This window comes from Alligator mississippiensis, chromosome 14 (genome assembly GCF_030867095.1).
Source record: "Alligator mississippiensis isolate rAllMis1 chromosome 14, rAllMis1, whole genome shotgun sequence".
In the NCBI taxonomy this organism is placed as follows: domain Eukaryota; kingdom Metazoa; phylum Chordata; order Crocodylia; family Alligatoridae; genus Alligator; species Alligator mississippiensis.
Window position 1 is genome coordinate 17,307,871 of NC_081837.1, and position 24,068 is coordinate 17,331,938.

Here is a 24,068-nt window from a genome sequence, read left to right on the forward strand (position 1 = left end):
TACCATGAAAAAAATACGAGGTTGTTTTATTGATGATTAACATTCCAAATCAACAGATCGAAAGAATATGCTAATACAGTGACTTCGATCAAGGTTTGGGCTTTGCAGCTGAAGTCTTTTAAAGTGACATGATGCCTTAATAAATTAAGGAAACCTCAATTTCTCTTCCCTATCAACTCATCACTTCATGTTCTTCACAAACTCTTCTCCTTTCTTGATAGAAGCTTTCAGCTCAGAAATGGCCTCAGCTACCATCTTTTCTTCAAAAGGAGTGATCTTTCCAATGCCCAGATTCTTCTCAATTCCATTTTTCTGAAGGAAAAGCGATTTTCAGGTTATACATTCACTAAATTAAAAAGGGACAGAACTATTTTAAGAGCTCCAACAAACTGTCTTTAAAACACTAAAAATGCCACCCTTGGTCCCAAACTGCAAATTTCAAACCCCGTGGAAGTCTCATCTAAGAGCCTCCCACCAAGAGGGTGTTAAAAATGGGAACTATATTTCAATATCCATCTGGATTTTTCACTCCTGGGCCATGATGGGGTCATGGAGAAGTGCATTCTCTCTATTCTAGAACCAACTCCTCCTCAGGATAGTTAAGTTGAGCACTGCTCTTTCTTTAGGCTTCCATTGCTTCCCCTTTTGATTGCTGCAGCTGCCATCTTTAAAGTCCAACCATTTCAGAGAATTTGAAGCTTACTCCACAGAAAATGACTCACTTGCTAACACCCATCATCAGCTTTCCGCGATGTAGATGTGTTGCTAAAAGCAATCCTTTTTATGTCAGAGTCCATGAACCAAACATCCTGCACCTGATCACCTACCACACTTCACTTTTCTTAGCTTAAAGAGGATTCGGGCAAAGGATGAGAGCAGAGGGGAGCCCCCCTCCAGGACCACAGTATTTTCAACTGTCACATTTAAAGAGTCTTTATTACAGTCTATTCTTAGTTACCAAATTATTGCTTAATGCCACAGGATAACCTCACATTGTGGACAAAGCACCTAGGGTCTACATTGACTGTAGTTTATAGAAGCCAGTAAACCTTGAAATCCTCAATAGGACTTCCACATAAAAACCATCAATTATTAGCAGATGATTTGTTGGCAGTTAATCAAGTTAAGATGACCCAAATGCTTCCTATTCTTTGAAAAAACCTTCATAAACAGTTTCTAAAAATCTCAAATGTAGTTAGCTCAAATGAAGTATGCAAAGCAGCAACTAACTGAGACATAACATTTGTGCTTGCCTGAATAAATAAGTTACAAAATAGTCGACACCTCATTTAGCTTTGAAGTAAGAAACTTGAAAGATACTGAGCTGGGGACCGGTGCGGGCAGGCAGGGAGGCAGGAAGGGGCTAAGTGCTCCATAATTCTTAAAACTGGGAAAGTTCTGGTTACACACACCTCTAAGAATTCAGAAAGGAATTGACAGCCTGAACCAAGTACTCTATGCCTGTTCAGAACAGTGGTGCCTGACCTTTTCAGCCTGCACGGTTGGATCTTTCTTCCTGGGGCCAGCCCAACTGGGGCTGATCTAGTTACACGGGGCTTAGAAATTTGACAGCAAGAGAGTGGTGGTAATTAACACTGCGACTGATCTCCTGCCACCAAACTTCCAAAATCGTGGGGAAACACACAAGATGGATTACGTGGCTTTGTCAGCCTGGGGTTAAGCAACCCTGGTTTAGAACACCGGTGCTCAATCTTCCAGCACCACAGGCTGGCTGTGTGGTAGGTTCGACCCATGGTTATGACCTGGCAAGCTGGGCTAGCCTGCATGCTGGCTCTGCATGCAAAGCAACCCCACTTGCCCATGCAACCTGATGCAAGGCACTGCTTCATCCAGCCATGGGCTCTCCATGGTCTACAAATTTGGTGGCAGAGAAACAGTATAAGCTTGGGAACCTGCACCAATTAATGCTACCACTGTTCTCCCACAGCCAAATTTCCAGGACCATGGGAAGCCCCACAAGGCAGATAAAATGGCCTTACAGAATGGAGATGGAGCACTAGTGATTTAGAACAATGATGGTATGGGCCAGACAAGATGTACTTGAAGTACTGCAAGATTAAAATTCAGTGTACTCTCACAGAATGCTGGGCTCAGTATGTGCCACCATCCAAAATACCTACCCCAAGCAGCAGAGGTGTGGAGAAGTATGGACACTCTGTCTCTTCAGATCTAACAAAGGAACATTCAATAACCCCCTCCTTGCCATTCACTGCATCCAAGATGGAGAAGACAAACCGAGCACCAGCATACGCCATAGACAAGGTAGCAGATCCTGTACAATTAAAAGACCAGAACGTAGACATCAGATCTTAGACAGGGGCACCTGCAATTTAAACTTCTGACCCATGTAAGAGATCAGTACTACAACAGGACAGAATCTGCTATCAGCCATTTGAACCGCCTGCCAGACTTTTAATTACATGGCTGCTGTAAGCTCTAAAGCCAACGTAACCAAAAGATTTGAATACATGCATCTTCCTTCCTGTGAAAATTTCCAGATTTTTTCCTTTTGCTTGCTATAGCACTTTCTTCCTTTTGTGTTGGAACACAAGCAAGATTAAAAGAAAAAAAGCAGTAAAGAACAACTGAAACTGTACTTTACTGTTCATATTTAACAGGTCAATCCATAAGCACTGAATGAAGTCCAAGAGAAACAGCACAAATTACCTTTAACTTAAGCAGTAGCTTTTGGCCAGTGTCATCCAGTTAACAGATGTGTTTGACTATATATAAATTAACCACTGACTGTTATATTACTCTTATGCGGTGAGTTACTTTTAATTCTTATGGAAGAAAATAATTCTTATAGTATTACTTTTCACCAAGGTACACAAGTCTTGGCTACTGGTAGTTCTAACTAGGGCTGTGCAAAGCTTCGGTCGCCGATTTGATTTGGTGGAGATGCGGCCTGACTCAGCGGCTGCATCTCCAAATCCAAATAGAATCAGGAGACCCTTTAATATCTCGGAATCGAATCAGAACCCTCCAAAATCAGTTGAGAGATTCGACAATTCGGAGAAACAACTTTATGTTTTTTCTACATACCTCAAGGTACCAGGTGGCTTGTGAACACAGATGGTGGGGTGGATGGAGCGTCCCACAGGAGCATGGAGGGGGGGGGGGGGGGGGGGGTGTCCCCCAGCATGCTTGGCGGTGGACCCAGAAGTGGACCAGAAGCACTTCTGATCCACTTTCAGGGTTGCTGCTGAGCATGTGGGGGAACCCCCCCGTGCTCCTGTGGGATGCTTTATCCACCCCACCATCTGTGTTCACGAGCCTCGCCTGGTAACAAGGTATGTAGAAAAAGAAGCCTGTATAAAGCTGTGTCTATGGCCGAATCTCTGAATCAGAATCGCATCTTCAGATTCAGCTGAATCAAAATTGGGACAGTGTTCCAAATCAATTAATTGAATCGCTGTCCCCCAAATCAGGCCGAATCCGAATCATGTCCTGCTTCATACACTCCTAACACTAACCAACACTGCAGAAAGCTGTAACGTGCACCGATTCACCACAGTCCATTACTAGGTTCAGTCTATCCACACCTGTAAGAAAGCTGCTTGTATTCAGAACTGATGCAATAGAGCTAAGATTTAAAAGCCACTGTCCAGAACCAACCTGCTCCTGCTTTCGCTTTGACAACTTCAGTGCCAGCCTCCTGAATTCTTCCTATAAGTGTTTCCAGCTGATTTTGAGGAAACTCCGCTTTTGGGGTGCACTGAAAGGGAAGATCAGTTACTGTCCTGAGTATCAATCTTTACCTTCACTGTAAAGATTTAAAGACAAGACATTCGAGCTCATTCACTTTTGTATTTCAAGAGCAAGCTTTCATCAGGAAGATCAATGTGCTTCACAAACAAATCGTCTTATGCCCATGACAGTAAAGAGACATTTTACAAATGGGGAGACAGGCAAACTATAAGCCCCGGTCAGTGGGGAAGGCCTGATTAAACTACAGCAAAAACTGAACCAAGCCATACAATTTGCTCAAGGTAAACTGCAACTTTAGGACAAAGCTAGAACTAGACCATTGGTTATACAGTAATTGTTACTGTAACTCCATAATGGCATACATGAAGCTTGGCTTATGCCTCTACAATCAGTATATAAAAGGATTTTGCCCCCTTAAAATACATGCTCTGTCTATTATACTGAATTTATCCAGGACCAGCTCATTCAGTTAGACTGCAACCAGCTGTCAACACTGCTGTTAGCTACACTACCAAAGCAAGCTGCTCCTGTCATCCTGGGAACATCTTCCCCTCACTAGTTCCTATTTTGCCTGAGGTCCCCCTCCTTTAGTAGCTCTAATCTCTTTTTTTATCTCCTTTCCTCACACCTCACTATCCCCTTATGTCTGTTTTAGTACTGACACTGACTCCTAAGCAGGAAATAGCCAGCATTTAGGATACTTCTTTTCCATTGCTCATAGCCAACTGGTCTAGGCACAGGACAAGTAGTCAGATACAAGTCTGCATCTCAGTTCTGCCATGAGATTTCCCCATACATCCATTAGGCAATTCACTTCACCTCTGTACTTTATTTTCCCCATGAATCAGAGGTAATACAACAATTCCTAAGGTGATGAAAACAGTGGCCCGATTCATATAATAGAACAGCCATGGAAATTCAAGTCTTAATGACTGTTCCCAGCTCTTTTCCTCAAGGATGCACACCATACTTTGTTTATCTGACAGTAAAGTTCTTTAGAGGAGAAGAAAATAGGCCTCTGAAGTGTAGCATGTAAATGTATGATGCTTTAAAAACTCCTAGAGGACTTTGTTTAAATTTGTACAATTAGAAACTCGTTCTGCACACTTTCAACGCGCTCCCTTATGAGCAAGCTTGTATAAGTAATTGCAAAGAGAATCCTTCCATTGCACCTTGGTACTTCAAAGATCATGAACATCAGCAATTAATGCTAGTGCAATATTGAACGAGGACAGGAAACAAAACAACACTGCCCTCCCCTGTATAATTACTGGAAAATGTACCTGAGAGATCAGAGGGATGATGGTCTTCCCTGCATGACCACCAATAACTGGAACATTCACTCGAGCTGGATCTAAACTCTGCAAAGGTTCATAACTTTAGAAGTTTTACAAGCATCTAAACAAAGGGCATAATAACATTTTAAATGCACCGTGACCTTTTCTTCTTTTTTTTTTTTACCTCAGACACTTGGAACACTTAACACTACATAGAACAGATTTTCAGATGTGAAGTATAGTTAGATTCTGGAAGGTGAATCAAAGCCACATCGTGAAGTTCTGTACTTATCGCAATGAGCTTACAGTCATTCTGTACTGTACAGAATGAATACAAACTGGGGGTTTGCAGATCAAGCAGTTTCATTTTCCAAACAATATTTTCTTCTCTGAACATAGCTTGGCAAGGCCTGGGAGAATTTGGTTCAGTCCTCTACAACTACAGACTTCAGAACTAGAGTGGATGAAAATGCCACAGCTGCTAGGTAGTTCAGACTCTTAGGGAATAAACATGAAAAGGTCAACATCTCAAGTAGAACTGCATTTTGCCAGATGGAAACTCAATCCTCATCCAGACTCTGGAAACACTAAGGTGTTCCTTGGAAGTGGATATCAGAGAAAGTCTGAAGCCACTTGGTTCTGTCCGCTCTTGATTTAAAGAGACCACTTCTAATGTAAGTGATAAAGATATAGAATGGGAGACATCTAAAAAAAGGAAAGACTGCCACTGACCTTTAGTTCAGCCACAAAAGTATTCGCTCTCACAATATCCAGCGTGGTAACACCAAAAATTTTGTTGGGATTATAGACTCCATGCTTTTTAAAGATTTCAGAAGTTATTGGGATAGTAGAATTTACCTGTAAGAAAGCAATAAGTAGGCATGTATTAACACCCTGGGTTAATTAAAAATCACCAACAATGCAGTGGAACAGACTGGTACATAACCTTCTGAGAAACTGCAGACCACCCATTTGACAAGTCAAATCTAATGAACGACTTCAAAACAATAAGAGAACTCAGGCTGCTGAAGCATTATACCGGGGCGAGCAAAAATATGACCCGCAGGTTGGTCTGCCAACTGACGGCATTCGGCCCACGGGTGTCCCTGCAGCATACCACGTGGGACAAAGCCCCACCCAATTCCACCCAAGGAAGTCCACACCCACCAACAACACCCCCCTGGCTCTGGCGAGCACGCAATTTTCTGGCAGGGCTGCCTTCCATTCAACCATCCACAGGTGGCTGCTCAATGTGCCAGGCAGAGTGGGTGGAAGGGTCAACCAGGAGCTGGAGTTGCTCAGGACAGCCCCACATGGGCTGCAAGAGGCTGCAGCAGGGAGCTCTGGGCACAGGGTGGGGTCACTTTTCCCCATGCTCTGCACCAGCTCGTCCCCTGCCCTTCCTCCCTCCTTACCCAAGCTTCCCATGCTGGGGTAGCCACCTGGTCCCAGGCCAGAAGACCCTCCTGGGGCTTCCGCCTGAGGGGGCAGGGCCAGGTGAGCCCTGCTGTTGAAGGAGCCCTCCAGGGCTTCCCCTAGGTCCTACTGCCCTTGATTCCTGTCATCTTTGACAGGAACCAAGGACAGATGCATTTAAAAATTTTCTAAATTTGTTTAAGGGCCCCGTGGGCCATATTTTGCCCACCCCTGTTGTAGAGGTATCAAGTGACATTTGTTCAGCATTCCTCTTTACTAGCTTATGTGCACAGAAGTACAAAGATTTTAAACACAGGTTTGGTAGTCTAGTTCTAGAAGCCAGTCTACCTTTTATCACTACAAGCCTGCTAATATAAAATTATCCTAGTATATGCCTATTCTTGGATTATTAATCAGTTTAATTCTTAGCACCCCCCAGCCTTGTTTTACACCACTGGTTCACAACCTTTGGTACCTTCCATACCACCTGCTGACTGATGTGGCAAAAGCAAAACCAGAAGTTCCACTGTGGTATTTCCGGTTTTGCTGCCGCAAGCTGAGTCCCACTTTTTCCTCACAGACAATGGCCCAGGGCAAGGCAGCTTGCGCGGGGGGCCCCCTCCCTGTCCCCTGGCACACTGACGCTGGGGAGTGAAAGCCCCAACACATTAGATGCAGCAGCGGCCAGAACTTACGGCTCGAACAGGCAAAGTGCAACCTGCCGAGCGGGGGGGACGGACCAAACTCAAACATGGCACCTGCATACCCCCTTTCCTGTGTACCACGGGTTGAGAAACACTGTTTTACACTATATGTTCAGGGTCTCCAGGATATTCATACTCACTGGATTAGAAATAATACAGATGATGGCTTCTGGACAGTGTTTTGCACAGGCAGCCGTCAAATTAGCAACAATGCTGGCATTGGTATTGAACAGGTCATCACGGGTCATACCTGAAAGTCAAAATAATTATCTTTTACCAGTTATTAGCCAAGGTCTGTCAATTACCAAGCAGATGACCCAATCAAAAGCAATCTACTGTCTGGAGGAAGTAGCATATTGATTTTTAACTCCAGGCTTCTTGCTTTTTATTTCTTGACAGATAATCATCTTCATTTGAGAGGAGCCAAGTCATGACCATCAATGGTAAGGTCCAGGTTGCTCCATTAACAGTAACCTTGATTATGAAAGGGTTAAGCTTCACACTAGTAAAAAGGGCTTAATTACCTTGCTGAGAAAGCAAGGTCCTCCAGTCATAACCCGGGGAAGTCCAGACAGCCTAAATGTATTAGTACTACATCCATCTGGACAAATACCATTTGGGGACTGAAATATGCTCAAATAGCACTGAAAGGAGCAAGTATTTGCCCCTACTATGTAATGTTTTACCTCATTTATCTATTCAGGTACTCAAATGGCCTGCATCTCTGCAGTGTCTGTTTATTACCACCTGCCAGCTATGAAACAGGCTGATACTTGTACCAGTGTGAAACATCCCTCTTCCACGCTCCTAAGTATGTTCTTTGATTAGGTTTACAATAAGATTTAGAGTCCGGGGCTCTGGGTTTTATTTCCTACTTGACTATAGACTCTTTATATGACCTTATGGAAAAAGCAAGCAATTTTTACTTATTTGTAAGGGTCATATTGTAAATCACAGGGGTGTTATAAACCTTTGTAAGTATTTGTACAGCTAAAAGATCCTTAGAGAAGGAGCTATAAAAGTGTCAGTACTACATTATTGAGGTTTTTTTGTTTATTTGTTTTTTTTAATACTCCCCATGATTTGTCCCTTGTTCCAATTACCAGCAGGATAGAAATGAAATGTTGCTCCTGAAACAACCATAAGTCCCACTTTATGCACAAAGCATATGCAGGTTTGTTTTTTAAATGATAAACCTAAATCTAGCCCAGGCCCCTCATTGTGGTAGCTTCCTTAAATACACCCCTGCAAGGCAGGAAATTATATCCATCAGAGAAGAGGAACTCAGACAAGGATTAATTAATGCATCTAGTATCAGACAGGGATGGTATTACAACCAGTTATAGAAGCCAGATCACCCAAGTCTGTTCAGTGTCTTAAGCACAAAGCCATGTGCTGAGGGTATTCAAGATTTAAACAGAGAAATTGTGTGTTTTGATGCCTTATTCACAATAATCCAAATGCTAAATTTAAATAATAATTCTTAATAAAAAAAGAAGCCCATACCTGGTTTCCTAGGGACTCCTGCAGGAATAACTGCAATTTCACAGCCCTTCAGACAGTCTGGCAACTGCTCAGGTCCCAGGAAGCCTGCAATTAAGTCGCTACAGGTTTTACTCTTTTTACAACTTATTATTAAGCAGCTGTCCAAATATGATCTAAAGTAGGATACTATATTAATGGACCTTAATCCTGACTTTAAATTTAGCCTTAATCTAATAGTAACCAATTATGAAAGGCCAAACAAATAGCAAATTACATACCCTGGATGGAATTCTTGACTAATATTAATTTCACCCTTTTGAAACAAGAATGGTAGGTTTAACTCCCTCCTACAGCCCCCTAAGTAGCTCTGTCCTGAAAAGAAATAGTTTGCAATTACGGCCTATGAATCAACGCAAGTTATACCTCCTACATAAGTAATCAATAACCCTTTCTTTCTTTTTATTTTAAGTCCCTATAAATAAAATGCACGCTAGAAAAGTAAGTATATCTTAAAGGAATTCTAAAGTTTCACTGAGAATTTTCTATTATTAATGCCCTTTAGAGATGTAATCAGAGCATGAATCCATGCAGGCAGTTTTAAAGAGTTATTCTATTAACTACTCTTCATATGATGTTGAGTTTATCAAGGTTCATAATACACTGATAGCAAAGAGCTATGGTCAAGCTTTTCAATTTTTATCGAATCAACCTTTGTGACCAAAGTGAGCATTCACAGTAGAGAAGTGATGCTCAATGTTTTGGCCCCACAGGCCTGATGAGTGGTGTGGAGCCCATCTGTGGGCCTAATCAAGCCCTGGTACCTCCTTCTCCCTACCCTGCATGCCAGGATTGGGCCCTGGGGTCCTGGCACTGCCCCCTAACATGCCAGGATTGGGTCCCAAGGGCCTAATGCCACCCCATTCCAGCCCTTTACAGAGCGATTGGGCCCTGGGCCCAATTGTTGCCACCATCCAGCCCTGTGAGCTGAGACTGGCCACCAGATCCGGTGTGCACAGCCCAGGGTTCTTTGCAGGTCTGGAGATATGGTAGCAGAAGAACAGTCCTATCACTCCCCCGCCGCCAAGTTTCTGGACCTGTGGGGAGCCCCACAGGCCCGAGGACATGGCATCACAGGCCAGATCTGGCCCACAGGCTGGAGGCTGAGCACCCCTGCATTAGAGCATTAGACAACAATTTTCAGTGAGATATGCATAGCCAAAGAGTAGTCTATCATGAAGAACAAGTAGTGCCCTACTTCATATGAATAGTGGTATGTATCCTACATAGGACATGTAAAACCTTTCTGAACACATCTCTATAATTTACAATAAAACTTACAGTACCTCTGACATTGGGTCTAGTCTCAATGTGGCTGAGGTCAGCTGCAACACCAGGAGTGTGAGCAATATCATATAGGTTGAGGTCACGCACCAAGGGGCTATTCTTCAGTAGAAGGGAAAGTGGCTGGCCAATCCCTCCAGAAGCTCCAAGTACTGCCACTTTGGCACTGTTCTGTGGAAACAGAAAGAGGATTATGCTTTAAAGATTTTTAGCCATCCTTGAACAGTGGCTCCATTAAATCACCAGCTTTAATCTCCTTCAGTTACAAAATCAATATGCAATTGCATGCACAGCTGGATGCAAAACTAAACTTATTTCCCCCTCACCCTGTCATGTTCATGACCAGGGAACTGGGTTTTTCATTTGTGATGGCAAAACCTGGTAAAACCCTGATTTTCTCCTTTAAAGGAGAAAAATACAGGTTAATACAGGTTTCCCCTTGCAGGCTGGCAGAGTCCCAGCATGCAAGAGGCTGCAGTTAGGCAGGGGGCGCTACGTGCATTTACACGTGCACATGCACATGGCCTCCAGGCAACCTGGAGAACAGCTCGCAGCAGGTGAGTGGGGGGGGCAGGGGGTGTGTGTGTGGTAATTGAGGCCCCCATAGCAAAGGAGGGAGGGAATTGGGCAGGGCTGGGGCTGCTGCCCAGCCTGAGCAGCGCGTGGGGCTTGGGGCTGGACTGCACGGCTGCAGGGCCTGGCTAGGAAGTGGGATGGGGCCATGCGGCTCATCCAGGGGGCAGAGAGGACTGGCTCCCCACTGCTGAGCACACTCTTGGGAGGGCACATGCCCCCCAGATCTGGGGTGGGGAAGGAAGGCTGGCCGCTGTAGAGCTCGGGTTCCCCGCCCTGCTGTCCTGCCCCAGGGCCTCTGCATCCCAGTGGGCAGGGCAGAGCAGGACCAAGCAGGGAAGCTCAGTGTTGCTGCTGCTGCAATACCTGCATTGCCATGGCAAGGTGCCCCCTTGCCCACTGCAGCAGCAGTGGGTACAACCCTGCACCATCACCCCCACTGCTGCCAGGCAGGCAGGGGGCACATCTCCATGGCAGTGGCAACTAGTTTCCCCACCTGGCCCTGCTCTGCCCTGCTGCACCAAGTCCAGTCCAGTCCAGTCCATTGGGCTGCAGAGGCCCTGGGGAGGACAGCAGGGCAAGGAGCCCAAGCCCACAGTGGTCAGCCCGCATACCTCCCCTCCCCATGGGCCGGAGCTGCCCATGGGGGAGTGGAAGTCAGGCTCCACACACCTGAAGCCAGGTTGCCACCTCTTGTGGGCAGCAGCTGGGGCTCAAGGTATGCTGCAGGGGGCTGCAGACTTGGGTCCTGGCCCTGTAGTCCCCCTCTGGCAGGGGTAGGTGATGGGTAGGGAGCGAGAATCAATGGGGCTGAGGGGGGGGGGAAGAGGAACACCCGCACCTGGATCTGTGTCCCCGTGAGTGAAGGGGGGTGGGAAGAGCTGATTTTCCATGCTAAAAAACCCCAAAAAACAAACATCAACATTTATAGATATTTAGAATTTATTTTACTATAGTGATTGAGGTACTAGTAGGCTTCCAAACTGCTTTAAAGCTGTAAATATATCAGTGAAACATTTTGGAACCAAGGTATCATTTTGGAACTAAGAGTTCTAGTTTTTTGTATGCCAATGAAACATTGTGTTCAACTTCATATATATATTTCACATTAGGGATATTTCACGTATATTTGATCCTACCCCAAGACAAGGGAGCAGGCTACAAGACATCAAGGTATTTCCAGTTTAAGAAAAATACTAGTTTAAAATACAGGAACAACACTTAAAGGATCCTACAGATCCTTTCAGGCAAAGGAAGATACCCAACTGATTATCTGTCCTCAAACTGGATCTGTCTCTCCAAAACAAGTACCACCCAGAACTCTGCTCTGGATTTATTTCTGCTTATTATAAACTTACTGTCTTTGCAGATTTTCCAGTTTTAGATGCTAAAGCCTATCTTAGTGTCTGGCATGTTAGTAGGAATTTTTTTTAAAAGTTACATAAACAGAGTGAGTATCATGCTTTCCTACCACTTCTGGAGAACAGCCTCCGAATAAGATCAGACAGAGGAGCTAGAACAAATGAAATGCCTAGCTGTGTTCTAATGTCAAGAAATAAAAGGTAACTTTGTATGCCACAAGTTGAGCCAATTTTAAATGACATCTTAGTTCTACAATAACAAAGTTTGCAATTGGGACAGAATAACTACATGCAGTGTACAGGAACTGCCCATCTATGGCAGAGAGCTCAAGCTTTGCAGGACACTGGTAAAATGACATGCTCTGGTAAATTGATAAAGCCTCTGAAACAGACTACCAGATGAGATTCTGGGATGGTAGCAAAGTTATCATCTGATGATAAAAGTCCTGTTGACTGCACACTGGCAAGGCAGTGAAGAAAGAACCCTGAACTGCCTTGCTGTTCTTGGAGGACTATAACTCACCATTACCCAGTTGACTCTGGACCTTTAGCAAGCACTTCACTGATACACAAAAGGATGCTCTTAAACAGCAGTCAAATAATTGCCAATTAAGAATTAATTTTAAAAAAAGAGGGCATAAAACTACATGCAGATCCTTAAATAGATCCTGGAGGCATTAAGCTCACTGCTACCACTCAATATGGAAGTGGAGACTTCCACTTCGCAGAATGCAGTCTTGTTCTCACTTTTGCCATCGTCCCTAACTACTGTTCACAATTTTAAAAACCACCTACTTCAACTGGAGAGGCTGAATACTCATCAATAATTATTGCTTATGAAGTCTTTATATATTTTTGTGACATAGTACTGAGCAGCTAAAGTTGGGTTTCTTTCATTTCTCCACTGGCATTTTAGGAACTAGTTTAAATATAGCTGAAGTGATAACCAGGAAAAATTCATTTTGTTGCCAGACTTCACTTGCCTTGCAACATCAGGACCACTGCCCCCTTTACCTGGGAAGCAAGACTTAAGAAGGCCGAAATAACCAGGCTTACTTAGTCTGGAGAAGAGAACACTGAGAACGAATTTGATAACATTCGTCAAATACCTGAAGGGTGATCATAAAGAGGATGGAGATTAAATTATTCTGTGTGCGGCCACAGGGCACAGTACTAGAAGCAATGGTTTCAAATTCCAGCAGGAGAAATTTCTTCTGGATATCCAACCTAACCTTCCCTAGAAGCGTGGTCAAACATTGGAACAGGTTACCTAGCAAAGCTCTGGAAATGTCCAGGTACGGAGATTCCAAGCACAGGCTAGACAGACACTTAAATCAGATAGTTTAGGTGTGCAAACCTGATTCACAAGATAAAACCAGAGATTTCAAAGAGGGATACATGGTGTTAAAAATATTCTGTCCTGTTGTGGTCTTTCAGTTCTTTGCAACAGAATTGCTCAAGTATTTTTCTGTAGTCAAAAAATGAGGGGAAAAGAGAGCTGGCATTTTCCAAGAGGTGCCTTGAGCTGAAAGAAAGGTTCCTTCAATCTAAAAAGGTTGAGAACCACTGATTTAGTGGGTAGGTTTAGGACCTCAGGAAGTCCCTTTCAGCCTTACTTTTCTCTTATTCTGTGCCAGAGGAATTTCCTCATGCCTAGCTTTAACCCAGAACCTTTTGGAACCAAATGCTTATAATACCCATACAAGCAGTCCTCCGACTTGCAACAATTGGTTCCTGAAAATCATGCCTTAAGTCAAAACGTTGCATTTCGGAACCAATGTTCTCATAAGAAACAATGTTATAAATGGGGGATTGGTTCCTGAACCAATATCCTGTTTTCACCAAAAATACCCTAGAATGTTATACTCGATTAATTATAGGTGAGCAATATAGCTACATTAATGTATTTATATTGAAAATAGAAATCATATGGACTTGGAAGGACTTCTTTGAGGTGACTTTCCCCGGACTTTTTGAAGGGTTCTCGGCTGGAGTCTTCTCAGGAATCTTGGCTGCAGGTTTTTCTGGAGTGTTATCTGCTTTCTTAAAGAAAGTGTCCAAGGAAATTTGGACAGATGTTCTCCAGGGAGATGAGTGACACAGCGAACTTGTTTGCTGGTATGGCATTGCATTAGCTCAAGCATTGTAAAGTTGAAACTGACATCATAAAGTTGGAAAAAGGTGTCAATTTATAAATGTTGTAAGTGTGAAAGGTTGCAACTTGAAACGTTGTAACTCGAGGACTGCCTGTATTTCACCCTGAATGAATCAAGAGGCTAAATTCTTAGTGCTTAGGCTCGGAAGGGACCTAAACAGATCATGAGGTTTGACCCTCTGCCCCGAGCGAGAATGGGTGCCACAGTCATATCACCCCAGCCAAATATCTGTCCAGCCTCCTCTTGAAGACTCCCAAGGTAGGAGAGAGCACCACCTCACTTGGGAGCCCATTCCAGAGCCTCTATTCTTATTCTTATTCCTCCCAGACCAAGTTTGAGGCCTTACCTCATGAGCTTTTTGCAGGCTCTTTCCCAACTGCAAGGATCTCAAAATTCCTAGATGTTTTGAAGAACTCATTTGAGATTATCCTAATGTTTCCCCAAACAAGGCACTGAATTAACTGCATACCAAGCCTTCATTGAATCACCAAACTGCCACGATTCCACCTGCAGGCATCGTTCAGTCCATCCAGAAACCAGATGCGAGTGGAGAACCCTCAGAAGACAAGACCTCTCCTTGTATTAAGCATGTTGCCCAGAAGCTCTCTCAGAGCCTGCCTGGATATACCAATAAAAAGCAAGTGTGTGCACAAGGGAAAGCTTTGTTGCCAGACCTCACTTGCCCTGCAACATCAGAACCACTGCCCCTTTACCTGGGAAGCAAGGCTTAAGAGGAAAGGCTGACAAAAACTAGGCTTATTCAGTCTGAAGAGAAGACCGAGAAAAAATTGGATAACAATCATCAAATATTTGAAGCACAAAGAGAGAGAGGATGGAGAGAGACTAATCTCTCTGGCCACAGGCGACAGAACGAGGAGCCACAGACTCAGGCTACAGCGGGGCGTCTAGGGTGGAGACGGGAAGGAAGTTTCTGACAACGCAGGGGGTCAAGCCCAAGAGAAGTCGTGCAATCTTCATCCCTGGAAGTTTTCGCAAGCAGGTTTGACAGACACTTGTCTGGGATGGTTTAGTCAGGGATGATCCTGCCCTGAGCAGAGGGCTGGGCTAGGTGCTCTCATGGAGCCCCTTCCAGCCCCGCTTTCCTATGGCCCTACCACCAGGTACGGACATCCATCATCCAGTCACACAGCCTGAAGGGCTTATTGGGGCTTTCAAGTCAGCAAGAGAGATGAAATCTCCGACTCCCAGTAAGAATCACCACAGTAAGAGGCACCGGGAGCCTAAATCTCCTTTCTTTCAAACCCAGCACGGAAGTGGCTCTGCCCACCTGTAACAGGCAAACAGCTCCCTGCGACAAGCTGGAAATAAGGCCACGACATCTGCTGAGGAAGGGGCCCACCAGGCTTCCTACCAGCGGGGCAGGCGCTTGCCCCGGGACCCGGGCTCACAGCGGCCGCACCGATTTGCTGCGTCGAGTAACGGAAGGGCCCGGTGCAGCTCTGCCCCGCCCGCCCCGCCCAGGAGCAGACCCTCGGGAAGGGGCCGGAGAGGAGCTGCGGCCTCGGACCCCCGGCCCGGAAGGCCGGGGCCAGGCAGAAGCAGCCGCCGGCTCCGAGCAGCGCCCCCGGCCCGGGGCACAGGCGGCTCGGCGGTACCTGCGCGGAGGTGGCGATGCCGCGGCGGAGCGCGGGCGCGAGGCGGCACAGCATGGCGGCAGCGGCGATGGCGGGAGCGGCGGTGACTCCAACGACCTCCACAGCAAGAGGGCGGACCGCGCCGGCACCGCGAGACTTCACCCCGCGCGCCGCAAGAATCCTGCCGCCAAACCACGCGAGATCTCCCGACGGCGGGCCCCGAGCGAGATGCTGCGAGAGACCTCCCACCCAGACATCGCGAGAGTTGCAGGAGAGAGGGCCTGTCTTCCCCTCTGACGTCAGCCTAGGTTACCGCTGAGCGCGTGCCGTAGCAACCGGGCGGTGAGCTCGGGCCTGGGGCTGGGCTTGGGGTGTGGGTGTGGGTGGGGGTGGGGGTGGGCCTGGCCGGCCGGCCGGCCAGCCTCGGAGGGTCCTTCCGCCAGCGATCGCCTCCTGCGGGGCCAGGGCAGTGGACGCCCCGGGGAAAGAGGTGCCAGGCCCCTTGTTGGTCCAGTTGCTATGGTAACCGATGCTAGGTGCCATAGCAACCGGCGCTGAGGATGGCATAGGAGGGAGTTGCCATGGCGACCGCTGCCCCAGGGGCGGCAGGTCAGAGGCACCAGTACAGGTGCAGTGCAGGTGCCAGCGACCGGGGGAAGGCGCCTGGGCCTGTCCTGCTGAGCACCCGCCCTCGGCACCACCCAGGAGCAGCCCTGAGTAGCGAGATCCTTCACAGAGGGCATTTACCCCCCAGAACCATTTTGAGAAAATATAACCGAAGACTCCCGACAGCCAGATCCTTCTCTGTCGTTTCCTGCCCGGCTCACGCAGGCGGGTTCAGACGCTCTGACCGTGACGGGCCATCTTCATCTTCCACAGCGTGTTTCAGGATGAATTCTGGCCTCTTCTCTCTCTGTTAAGGCCTCTGCCCCTGCAGTCCTTGCGGCAGTGGTTCTCTACCTTTTCAGACTTGAGGCACCGCTGTGCGTCACTTTGGGGAACTGAGCAGCACCCCATTTCAAAAGCTAATTTATTAATTGCAGGACTTATGTCCTTACAGAGGGGCAGGCAGTGGGGGAGCATGAACTTGCCTCCCTCTGCTTATCTCCTCACTCCTGAAGCCGGAGTCTGCCTGTATTTGTTTATCGCCTCGTACTTCCTGCAGCCCGCTTTAAATAATCTTCACCCTGGTTGAGAACCACTGCCTCATGGATTCAATATCCCACACGGCCCAAAGGACAAGCCAGGGTCCGAAGTGATTGTTTTCATTCATGGATGAAATATAACATATAAAAAAAAGTGATTTTTTAATATTATTTAGATTGTCAAGGACTCGCCTTCTTGGAGCATTTTGATTGTTCATTATTATATCCACCCAGCAACATGGCAGGATTGGTTCTTTGTGAACCCACTGAACTTTACAATATCTTGAACCAATCCATGAACGTCACCAGGTTAACTGAGCCAAACTATCTCTGCCTATTGGGTAAGTGAACAAGAATGCAGATGTATAGTTTTATATTCACTTACTGAAAAGGTAATTTGTGTTATAATGACTGTGACTTGATGGCTGTAAAACTTTCTACTTTGGTCAAAATCCAGCTTCTGGATACATCTGAAAGTCAAGGTACTAGGCAGCAGTAATAGTTGGCCAGCCCGAGAAAGGACCACATTTGTTTTTTTGTTCATGGCACGTTATAATCCCTTAGGGCCTGCACCTTATCCAAAAACGGTTGTATTCCCCCCCCCCCTCAGAAACCCTAATATTGGGTGTCTTGTTGCCTCTTTCTTTGGGTTGGCCATCAGACCTGTGGCTTGTAGTCTTTTTAACACTGCCATCAGATGTCATGGGTGTTCTTTCCGGGTCTCCAAGTACACTACCATATTGTTGATCTATGCAGTGGCATATCCCCAGTGAGGTGCCAACACCTTATCCATCAGGTGCTGGAATGTTGCTGCCACTCCATGTAGGGTGCAACACCCTCCCCCCTGCCCCTTTACCTCAAATTGGGGTATCATTCGTACTAGATCAGGTTGTGCCACCTCTTCCTCCACTGGGGTGATGCTTCCTTCATATACCCGTCTGAATCCATCTTCAGGAACTGCTTTACCACGAACTGTCCCATCTCCAGTTCCTGTTGCCAGTCCACGTTGGTCTCCCAAATGTGGGTCAGGCTTCCAAAACTCATGTTTGGCTGAGATTCCCCTAGGAACCCTCAACCTTGGTCTTACACCAGGGTGCCTTCCGCTGAGTGAGCGTGCCCAACAAATCCCACAGGCTGGGCCGATCCTGTCCTAACAACACTGGGTGAGCCAGGTGCCTGGCTAGGCATGCTAGTACTTGGTGGGTGTGCCCTTCCACAGTTAGCTGTACCTAGGATCTTTTGTAGGTCTGGGGCCTGCCATGGAGGCAGACCAGCTCCAGCTCATTGCCTGGCAGCAATCTGCATCCCACACCAACTCTTGTCAGACCACTGTCCACATGGAGCCAGTGTCCACCAAAGCAGTCACCCGCTAGCCTTCCAGGCAGACCTCAACTGTAATGCAGAAGCCTTCTTTTGAGTGCCCCATCTCCCATGGATGCAGCCCATCACTAAACGTGTACTCCATCTATTCTACTGGAGCAAGGTCTTATCTGGGGGCTGGTTCTTTTCCCCAGATGATCTTCCATGCTCCCCTGGTAGTCACTTGTAGTGACTGCAGCACTGATGCCTACATAGTCAGATGGGTGACAAATTGGCTAGATGGTCGCACCCAGAGAGTGGTGGTGGACGGATTGTTTTCGAGCTGGAACGATGCGTGCAGTGGAGTCCCCCAGGGCTTGGTCCTGGGGCCTGTACTGTTCAACATCTTTATCAGCAGTCTGGATGTGGGTATGGAAAGCTCACTGTCCAAATTCGCTGATGACACTAAGATGTGGGGCGAGGTGGGCATGCTGGAGGGGAGGGACAGAATCTAGCTAGATCTAGACAGGTTACAGAGGTGGGCAGATGAGAATAGGATGGAATTCAGTGCAGACAAGTGCAGGGTACTGCATCTAGGGAGAAGGAACCAGCAACACACCCGTAGCCTGGGGAACACCCCTCTTGTCAAAACAGTGGCAGAAAGGGATCTTGGAGTCATTGCTGACTCCAGGATGAACATGAGCCGCCAATGCGAGGAAGCAGTCAGCAAGGCTAATCGCACCTTGTCGTGCATTTACAGATGCACGACAAGCAGGTCCAGGGATGCTTCCACTCTATGTGGTGTTGGTCAGGCCACAGTTGGAGTACTGCGTCCAGTTCTGGGTGCCGCACTTCAAGAGGGATGTGGCTAGCATTGAGGGGGTCCAGAGGAGGACCACTCGCATGATCAGGGGGCAGCAGGGCAGGCCCTACGAGGAGAGGCTAAAGGGCCTGAATCTATTCAGCCTCCACAAGAGAAGGCTGAGAGGCGATCTGGTGGCCGTTTGCAAACTCACCGGTGGGGACCAGCAGAAATTGGGTGAGGCTCTGTTCCCTTGGGCACCACCAGGGGTTACTAGGAATAACGGCCACAAGTTGTTAGAGAGAAGGTTCAGGCTGGACATCAGGAGACACTACTTTACAGTTAGGGTGGCCAGGGTCTGGAATGGACTCCGAAGGGAGGTGGTGCTCTCTCCTACCTTGGGGGTCTTCAAGAGGAGGCTGGACATATATTTGGCTGGGGTGTTGACTCCCTCAGCTGTACCTGCAGCTGCACTAGGCCAGCCAGGTGGGCTTTTGCTGCTTGGTCTCTTTGGCTGCTACCACCTGCTGCTGCACCAGGAGCTACAACACCTGCTCCATGGTTGCAGTCAAGACTGGGCTCCAGCCGACCCTTGTTCACAACAACCTCAGTTCAAATTCAAGTCACAGCACCAACTGTGAACAGCCAAGGCAGCCACAGTCCCTGAGAGGCACTGCTGGGTGTGTTGGGTTAGGCGTGCTGCTGGCCCCCTGGCCCCTTTTACTCTAGCTGCAGGGGGTCTGCTGGCAACCCACTGATCCAGACCCTGGCCTCCCCAGGCAGCTGGCTGGGGTGCACCACCAGAACCACAGGCTTTCCCCAGGGCCCCTGGGCTCCCTGCCCAGGGTCCACAAATGTGAAACTTAAATCAATAAAAAGGTCAATGCAAAAGGTTGCACTTACCTATGCTCATTATTTATGGTCCCTGCTGCTCGCTCTGGGTGGGGAGTCCAGTGTGCTCCCAGCAGCCCTGGTCTGGGTTCAGGCTCACTGAAGAGCTCTTGCCAGGTGAGGGAAAATCTGCTTGCCTGCTTCTACCCCAGCCAGCCCCATGCAGCCGCTGCTGGCTGCTCTTAGCTCCCTGCACCCTGTCCGGGTGGTAGGGCTCCTGACTGCCCGCAGCTGGGGACATTTCCCCAGCTGGAACTGTCAACTGCCACTGCACCCCTGCGTGGACTTCCAGCCAGCCCATGCGGCTGTGGCACAGCTGCGTCTGTTTTGGGCGTGCTTCTCCCCACAGTGACAGGGCTGGGCCCCATTACATAAGGTACAATCTCTGCAAGCATTTCACATCAAGATGACTATCTCAGAATAACTATCTTAGTGTAATAAACACACCCTTATTTACAATGAAGACAGAACAGGCAGAATGATCTTGCGGACTGGAATTCAGGAAAAAGCCGAGTTCCCGCTGTGACCGTTGCAACTGACACGGTATTCTTATGCAAACCACTTAATCTTTCCGTACCAAATTCAGAGATTATGTCATTAAAAATATGAATGTTATGTCTTGAAGTTGGTGGAGAGTGTCATAACTTACACGCTACGTGGATAAATATGGCAGAAAAAGCAATTAGCAGAAGGTGTAAGACAGTTTAAGATGAAGGAGAGCTTCCCTGTTTTATGTTAGCTGCTACTTCACTTTGATCCACCCCACTTGCATATGAGTTACACACCATACAGATCCATACCATGAGACTTCCTTTCTGTTTTTCAGCCTTAAAAGAAAGGTGGATTCTGGTCTGGTGTTTGTGTCATTACTAAGTTCAAACTTCTATGGCAAATCCTGCTCTGCATTATTTCTGTTCAACCTCACTGCAAGAACATTACATTCTGGTCATGCAGGATCTTTCTTATTGGTGGTGATATGTGAGAGACATAATGTGGCTCAATTATCAGCTCTGAAGTTGAGTACACAAGGCTGAGAGTCCAATAAATAGCTTTTTGCCTCTGAACTGATTTGATCTGAAAGTGAACTGATAGACTAAACATGGAAGCTCTTGAAGTCATATATTCAGTTACTTTTGAGAGTAAGATCACATTTTCCATGTGTCTCTGAAATATTTGTTCCCCTAAGTTTGTCCGTGAAAAGTGAGACACAGCAGGATCTAGGGGAAAGGGAAATGTACTGGGAATCAGGAGACCTGCATTGGCCACTGACTTGGCGTGTGATGGGTATCTAACTGTGAAATTTGTAGAGCTCTTTGCACTCTATTTAAATAAGCCATTTCTTTCTTTCATTGAAGTCAGTGCCTGAACACCATTGGCAGCTAGATTCTGTAGTACACAAACTCAATAATGTGAGAAGCAAGAATTTCTTAGGGTAATATCTTTATTAGACCAGCTGCATGTAGTTAGAATAGAGTTGGACAAGCTTTTGAATGCAAGGCACTCTTCTTTAGTTCTGAGGTGCATAATTCCTGGACCATCATGCCTACAATGTTGCTTCAGCACTACCAGGAATTTTGTAAGGCATTCACATTCTGTTCTTTGTTGTTGTCAGATGCCCGTAGAAAGCATGAGTACAATGAAAGCCATGTGATTACAGCGAGAAGAGTTAAACAAGTAAGCCATGTTTTCAAATAGATATATAATTTGTGCATGCTGTCTTCCATGCTCTGTTTTTCTGGCTAGGAGGGAATATTCTAATTGTGTGTCACCAAGACAATGCCACCAACATGACCCCAGCGAGCCCTGAGTGCAAGCTAAAACTGCCTTTCTGCAGTAGAAAGCACCAATGCAAGCCCAGTGTCTGCTTCTCTGAGGGACTATTTCTTTAGAGCAGCAACTCCTACTTCTTATCTGAAGGGCATTTTGCACACCCATATCTTAGCAGACATAGATCAAACCCAATGACTGAATACTCTGGTTCAGGAAAGAGTCACAGGATGTGTCTTAATGTGCATTAAACCACTTTAGTTAATATGCATTAAATCTTGCACCTCTGGGCGTTTATACACATGCTCCAGGAGTGGGGGAGGGGAGGAGGATGCTGTGAGAGCCACTCTAATTAAAGTGCCTGGAGCATCTTGTGTATTAACGTCCCCATACTTCAAAATGGTGACGGGCGCACTTTATCTAAAACTCATTGAATGAACTTTAGGTAAAGTGCCCCCGCTGCCATTTTGAAGCACGAGGGGGATGTTGATACCCAAAACGCAGGAGGCTGCTGGAGTGTGGCAATTGCCACACCCCAGCAGACTCAATTAATTGAATCTGCTCTGATGCGCTGGAATTACAGTGTGTCGAAGCAGTCTCCCTGCTTATATGTAGGCACCCTTTTTTGTGAGGTACTAGGAAAATGTGCATTAGCCTGTCTTAATGTGCATTAACTAAAGAGCATGGTTTTTAACGATGCTTAATGCACATTAACTATGTAGCATAGGTTTTTAAATAATGCTTTAATGCACATTAAAATAGGCTAATGTGTATTAAAGTGCATGTGTAGCCGCACCCACAGGGCACATCCAGATGAGCGTGCATGTTCCTCTTGAAGTGTCTCAAACCAGTTTGAGACAGTGGAAGAGGCACACTGAGAATGAAAAGATATTCCCCACACTGCATATTTGCAGCACGGACTCAAAATTTGATACCTGGAAATCCCCCCAGAGAAAAGCAGCACAGAGCACAGTTCCCCACTGTGCCCTGAGGCAAGCCAGTGCTTGGACCTTCAGAGATGCTCTGGCATCAGGCCAGAGTGTCTATATGGTACCCCATGCTGCCCTAGCACACTGTGTTCATGTGCGGGGCAAGTAGGAGTGGCACAAGGCTATGACCTGGTCACTGTCCCTGGTAACTAGGACTCGGGGTGGAGGGGATTGTGGGGGCAGGGGTGGGGTTGTGGATGTGGGGGGGTTGTGTGGGAGTAGTGGGGGCTGGTCAGGGAGGATGGGTCCCCTGCAGGGCCTACAGCTTACACCCACAGCAGCAGCGGCCATGGGGTGCTCAGAGCCCACTGCGGCCAGAGTTCCCCTATGGCGTGGCACGGCCCTGGCTGCCTCAGAGCCAACGCCACCTGTGCTGTCTGTCGTGGGTCTGGCCTGGCTCGATGTGGCGCTAGGCTTTGCACCTTCAGGCAGCCCCAGGCCACTTGGGCTACCACCCGGGGATCAGCCCTGCTCTCAGGGACTACATGTCGCACCGGGCCGGGTCCTGCCTCTATGGGCCCTGTGTGCCACCAGGCCGGGCCAGTTCCATGGAGGCAGGACCTGGCCCAGCATGACATGCTGTCTCTTTGAGCAAGGCCGGGCCCTGGGTGACAACCCGAGTGGCCCGGGGCTACCTGAAGGCGCACAGCCCTGTGCCATGCCATGCCGCACTGTGCCATGCCGCACTGCACCACACTGGGCCAGACCCACAACAAGCGGCACAGGTGCTGGTTCTGAAGTGGCTGGGGCCAGCCATGCCATGGGGGGACGCTCTGGCCACAGCAGGCCCTGAGCACCCCACAGCCGCTGCTATTGTGAGGGTGAGCTGTGGGTCCTGTGGGCGAGGTGGTGGGGGGTGTGGACCCTGTGAGGAGGCTGTGACCTTGTGTGGGGGAGCTGTGGGCCCTGTGGAGGGGAGGGGGCAGTCCATGAGCAAAAGGGGTAGGGGCAGCTCTGATTTTTCTGACAAAAACCCCCCAAAGTAAATGCCAAAGCATATAGATATTTAGAATTTATTTTATTATGATGATAGAGCCACTGGTAGGCTTCCAAATTGCTTTAAACTTGTAAATATATCAATAAAACATTGCCTGACTGATCTCTCTCTATATAGTAACGTTTCATTTTAATAGCGAAAGAACACTATTTGGGGTATTTTAATGAGAGAATTTGGGTTTCTTATCAGAAAATTTGCAATTTTTAAACAGGGAACAACAGAATCTCTGCTGGTGAGATAAGTGGTGAGACCTGGGCAAAGGACCCTGTCCAGGGCCAGCACTGGGGACTCAGCAGGAGGGCAGACAAGGTGGCTGACCTCTTGGCCATTTGGGGCCAAGAGGACATGCTTTGACAGTTCAAAGTGGGCCACTGCAAGGAACACATCTTCTGGGCGATAGCTGCCCAAATGGCAGAGCGGGGGCATCCCATCCAGGTGTGGCAGACATGCAGCCTTGGGGCTGCAGGTTCAAGAGGGTGGATGCTGTTACAGGTGGCAGCAGGTCACAGCCAGGCAGCAACCCCCACTGCCAGACTGC

The 24,068-nt window shown here is 47.3% G+C and overlaps 2 protein-coding genes across 5 annotated transcripts in view; one reads left to right on the forward strand and one right to left on the reverse strand.

The window, feature by feature from the left end:
- Nucleotides 1-15,748, reverse strand: MDH2 (malate dehydrogenase 2). The gene is made up of 9 exons (XM_006274752.4): nt 15,662-15,748; nt 9,958-10,126; nt 8,636-8,719; nt 7,270-7,379; nt 5,742-5,867; nt 5,016-5,093; nt 3,640-3,739; nt 2,142-2,293; nt 1-312 (listed from the first exon to the last, which is right to left on the reverse strand). Exons 1-9 carry the CDS (start codon nt 15,713-15,715, stop codon nt 181-183), a joined length of 1,005 nt encoding a protein of 334 aa, XP_006274814.1. The 5' UTR covers nt 15,716-15,748; the 3' UTR covers nt 1-180.
- STYXL1 (serine/threonine/tyrosine interacting like 1) overlaps nt 15,678-24,068 on the forward strand; it is a 20,906-nt gene continuing 12,515 nt past the window's right edge. For 3 of the 4 annotated variants that reach the window (XM_019493425.2, XM_019493426.2, XM_019493427.2), the window contains exons 1-3: nt 15,678-15,948; nt 16,962-17,126; nt 21,390-21,451. In XM_019493425.2, coding sequence (XP_019348970.2) covers nt 15,678-15,948; nt 16,962-17,126; nt 21,390-21,451 — 498 coding nt within the window. Of the gene's footprint in view, nt 15,983-16,961; nt 17,127-21,389; nt 21,452-24,068 lie in introns of all 4 variants that reach the window. The other variant, XM_006274751.4, reaches the window with a different exon arrangement.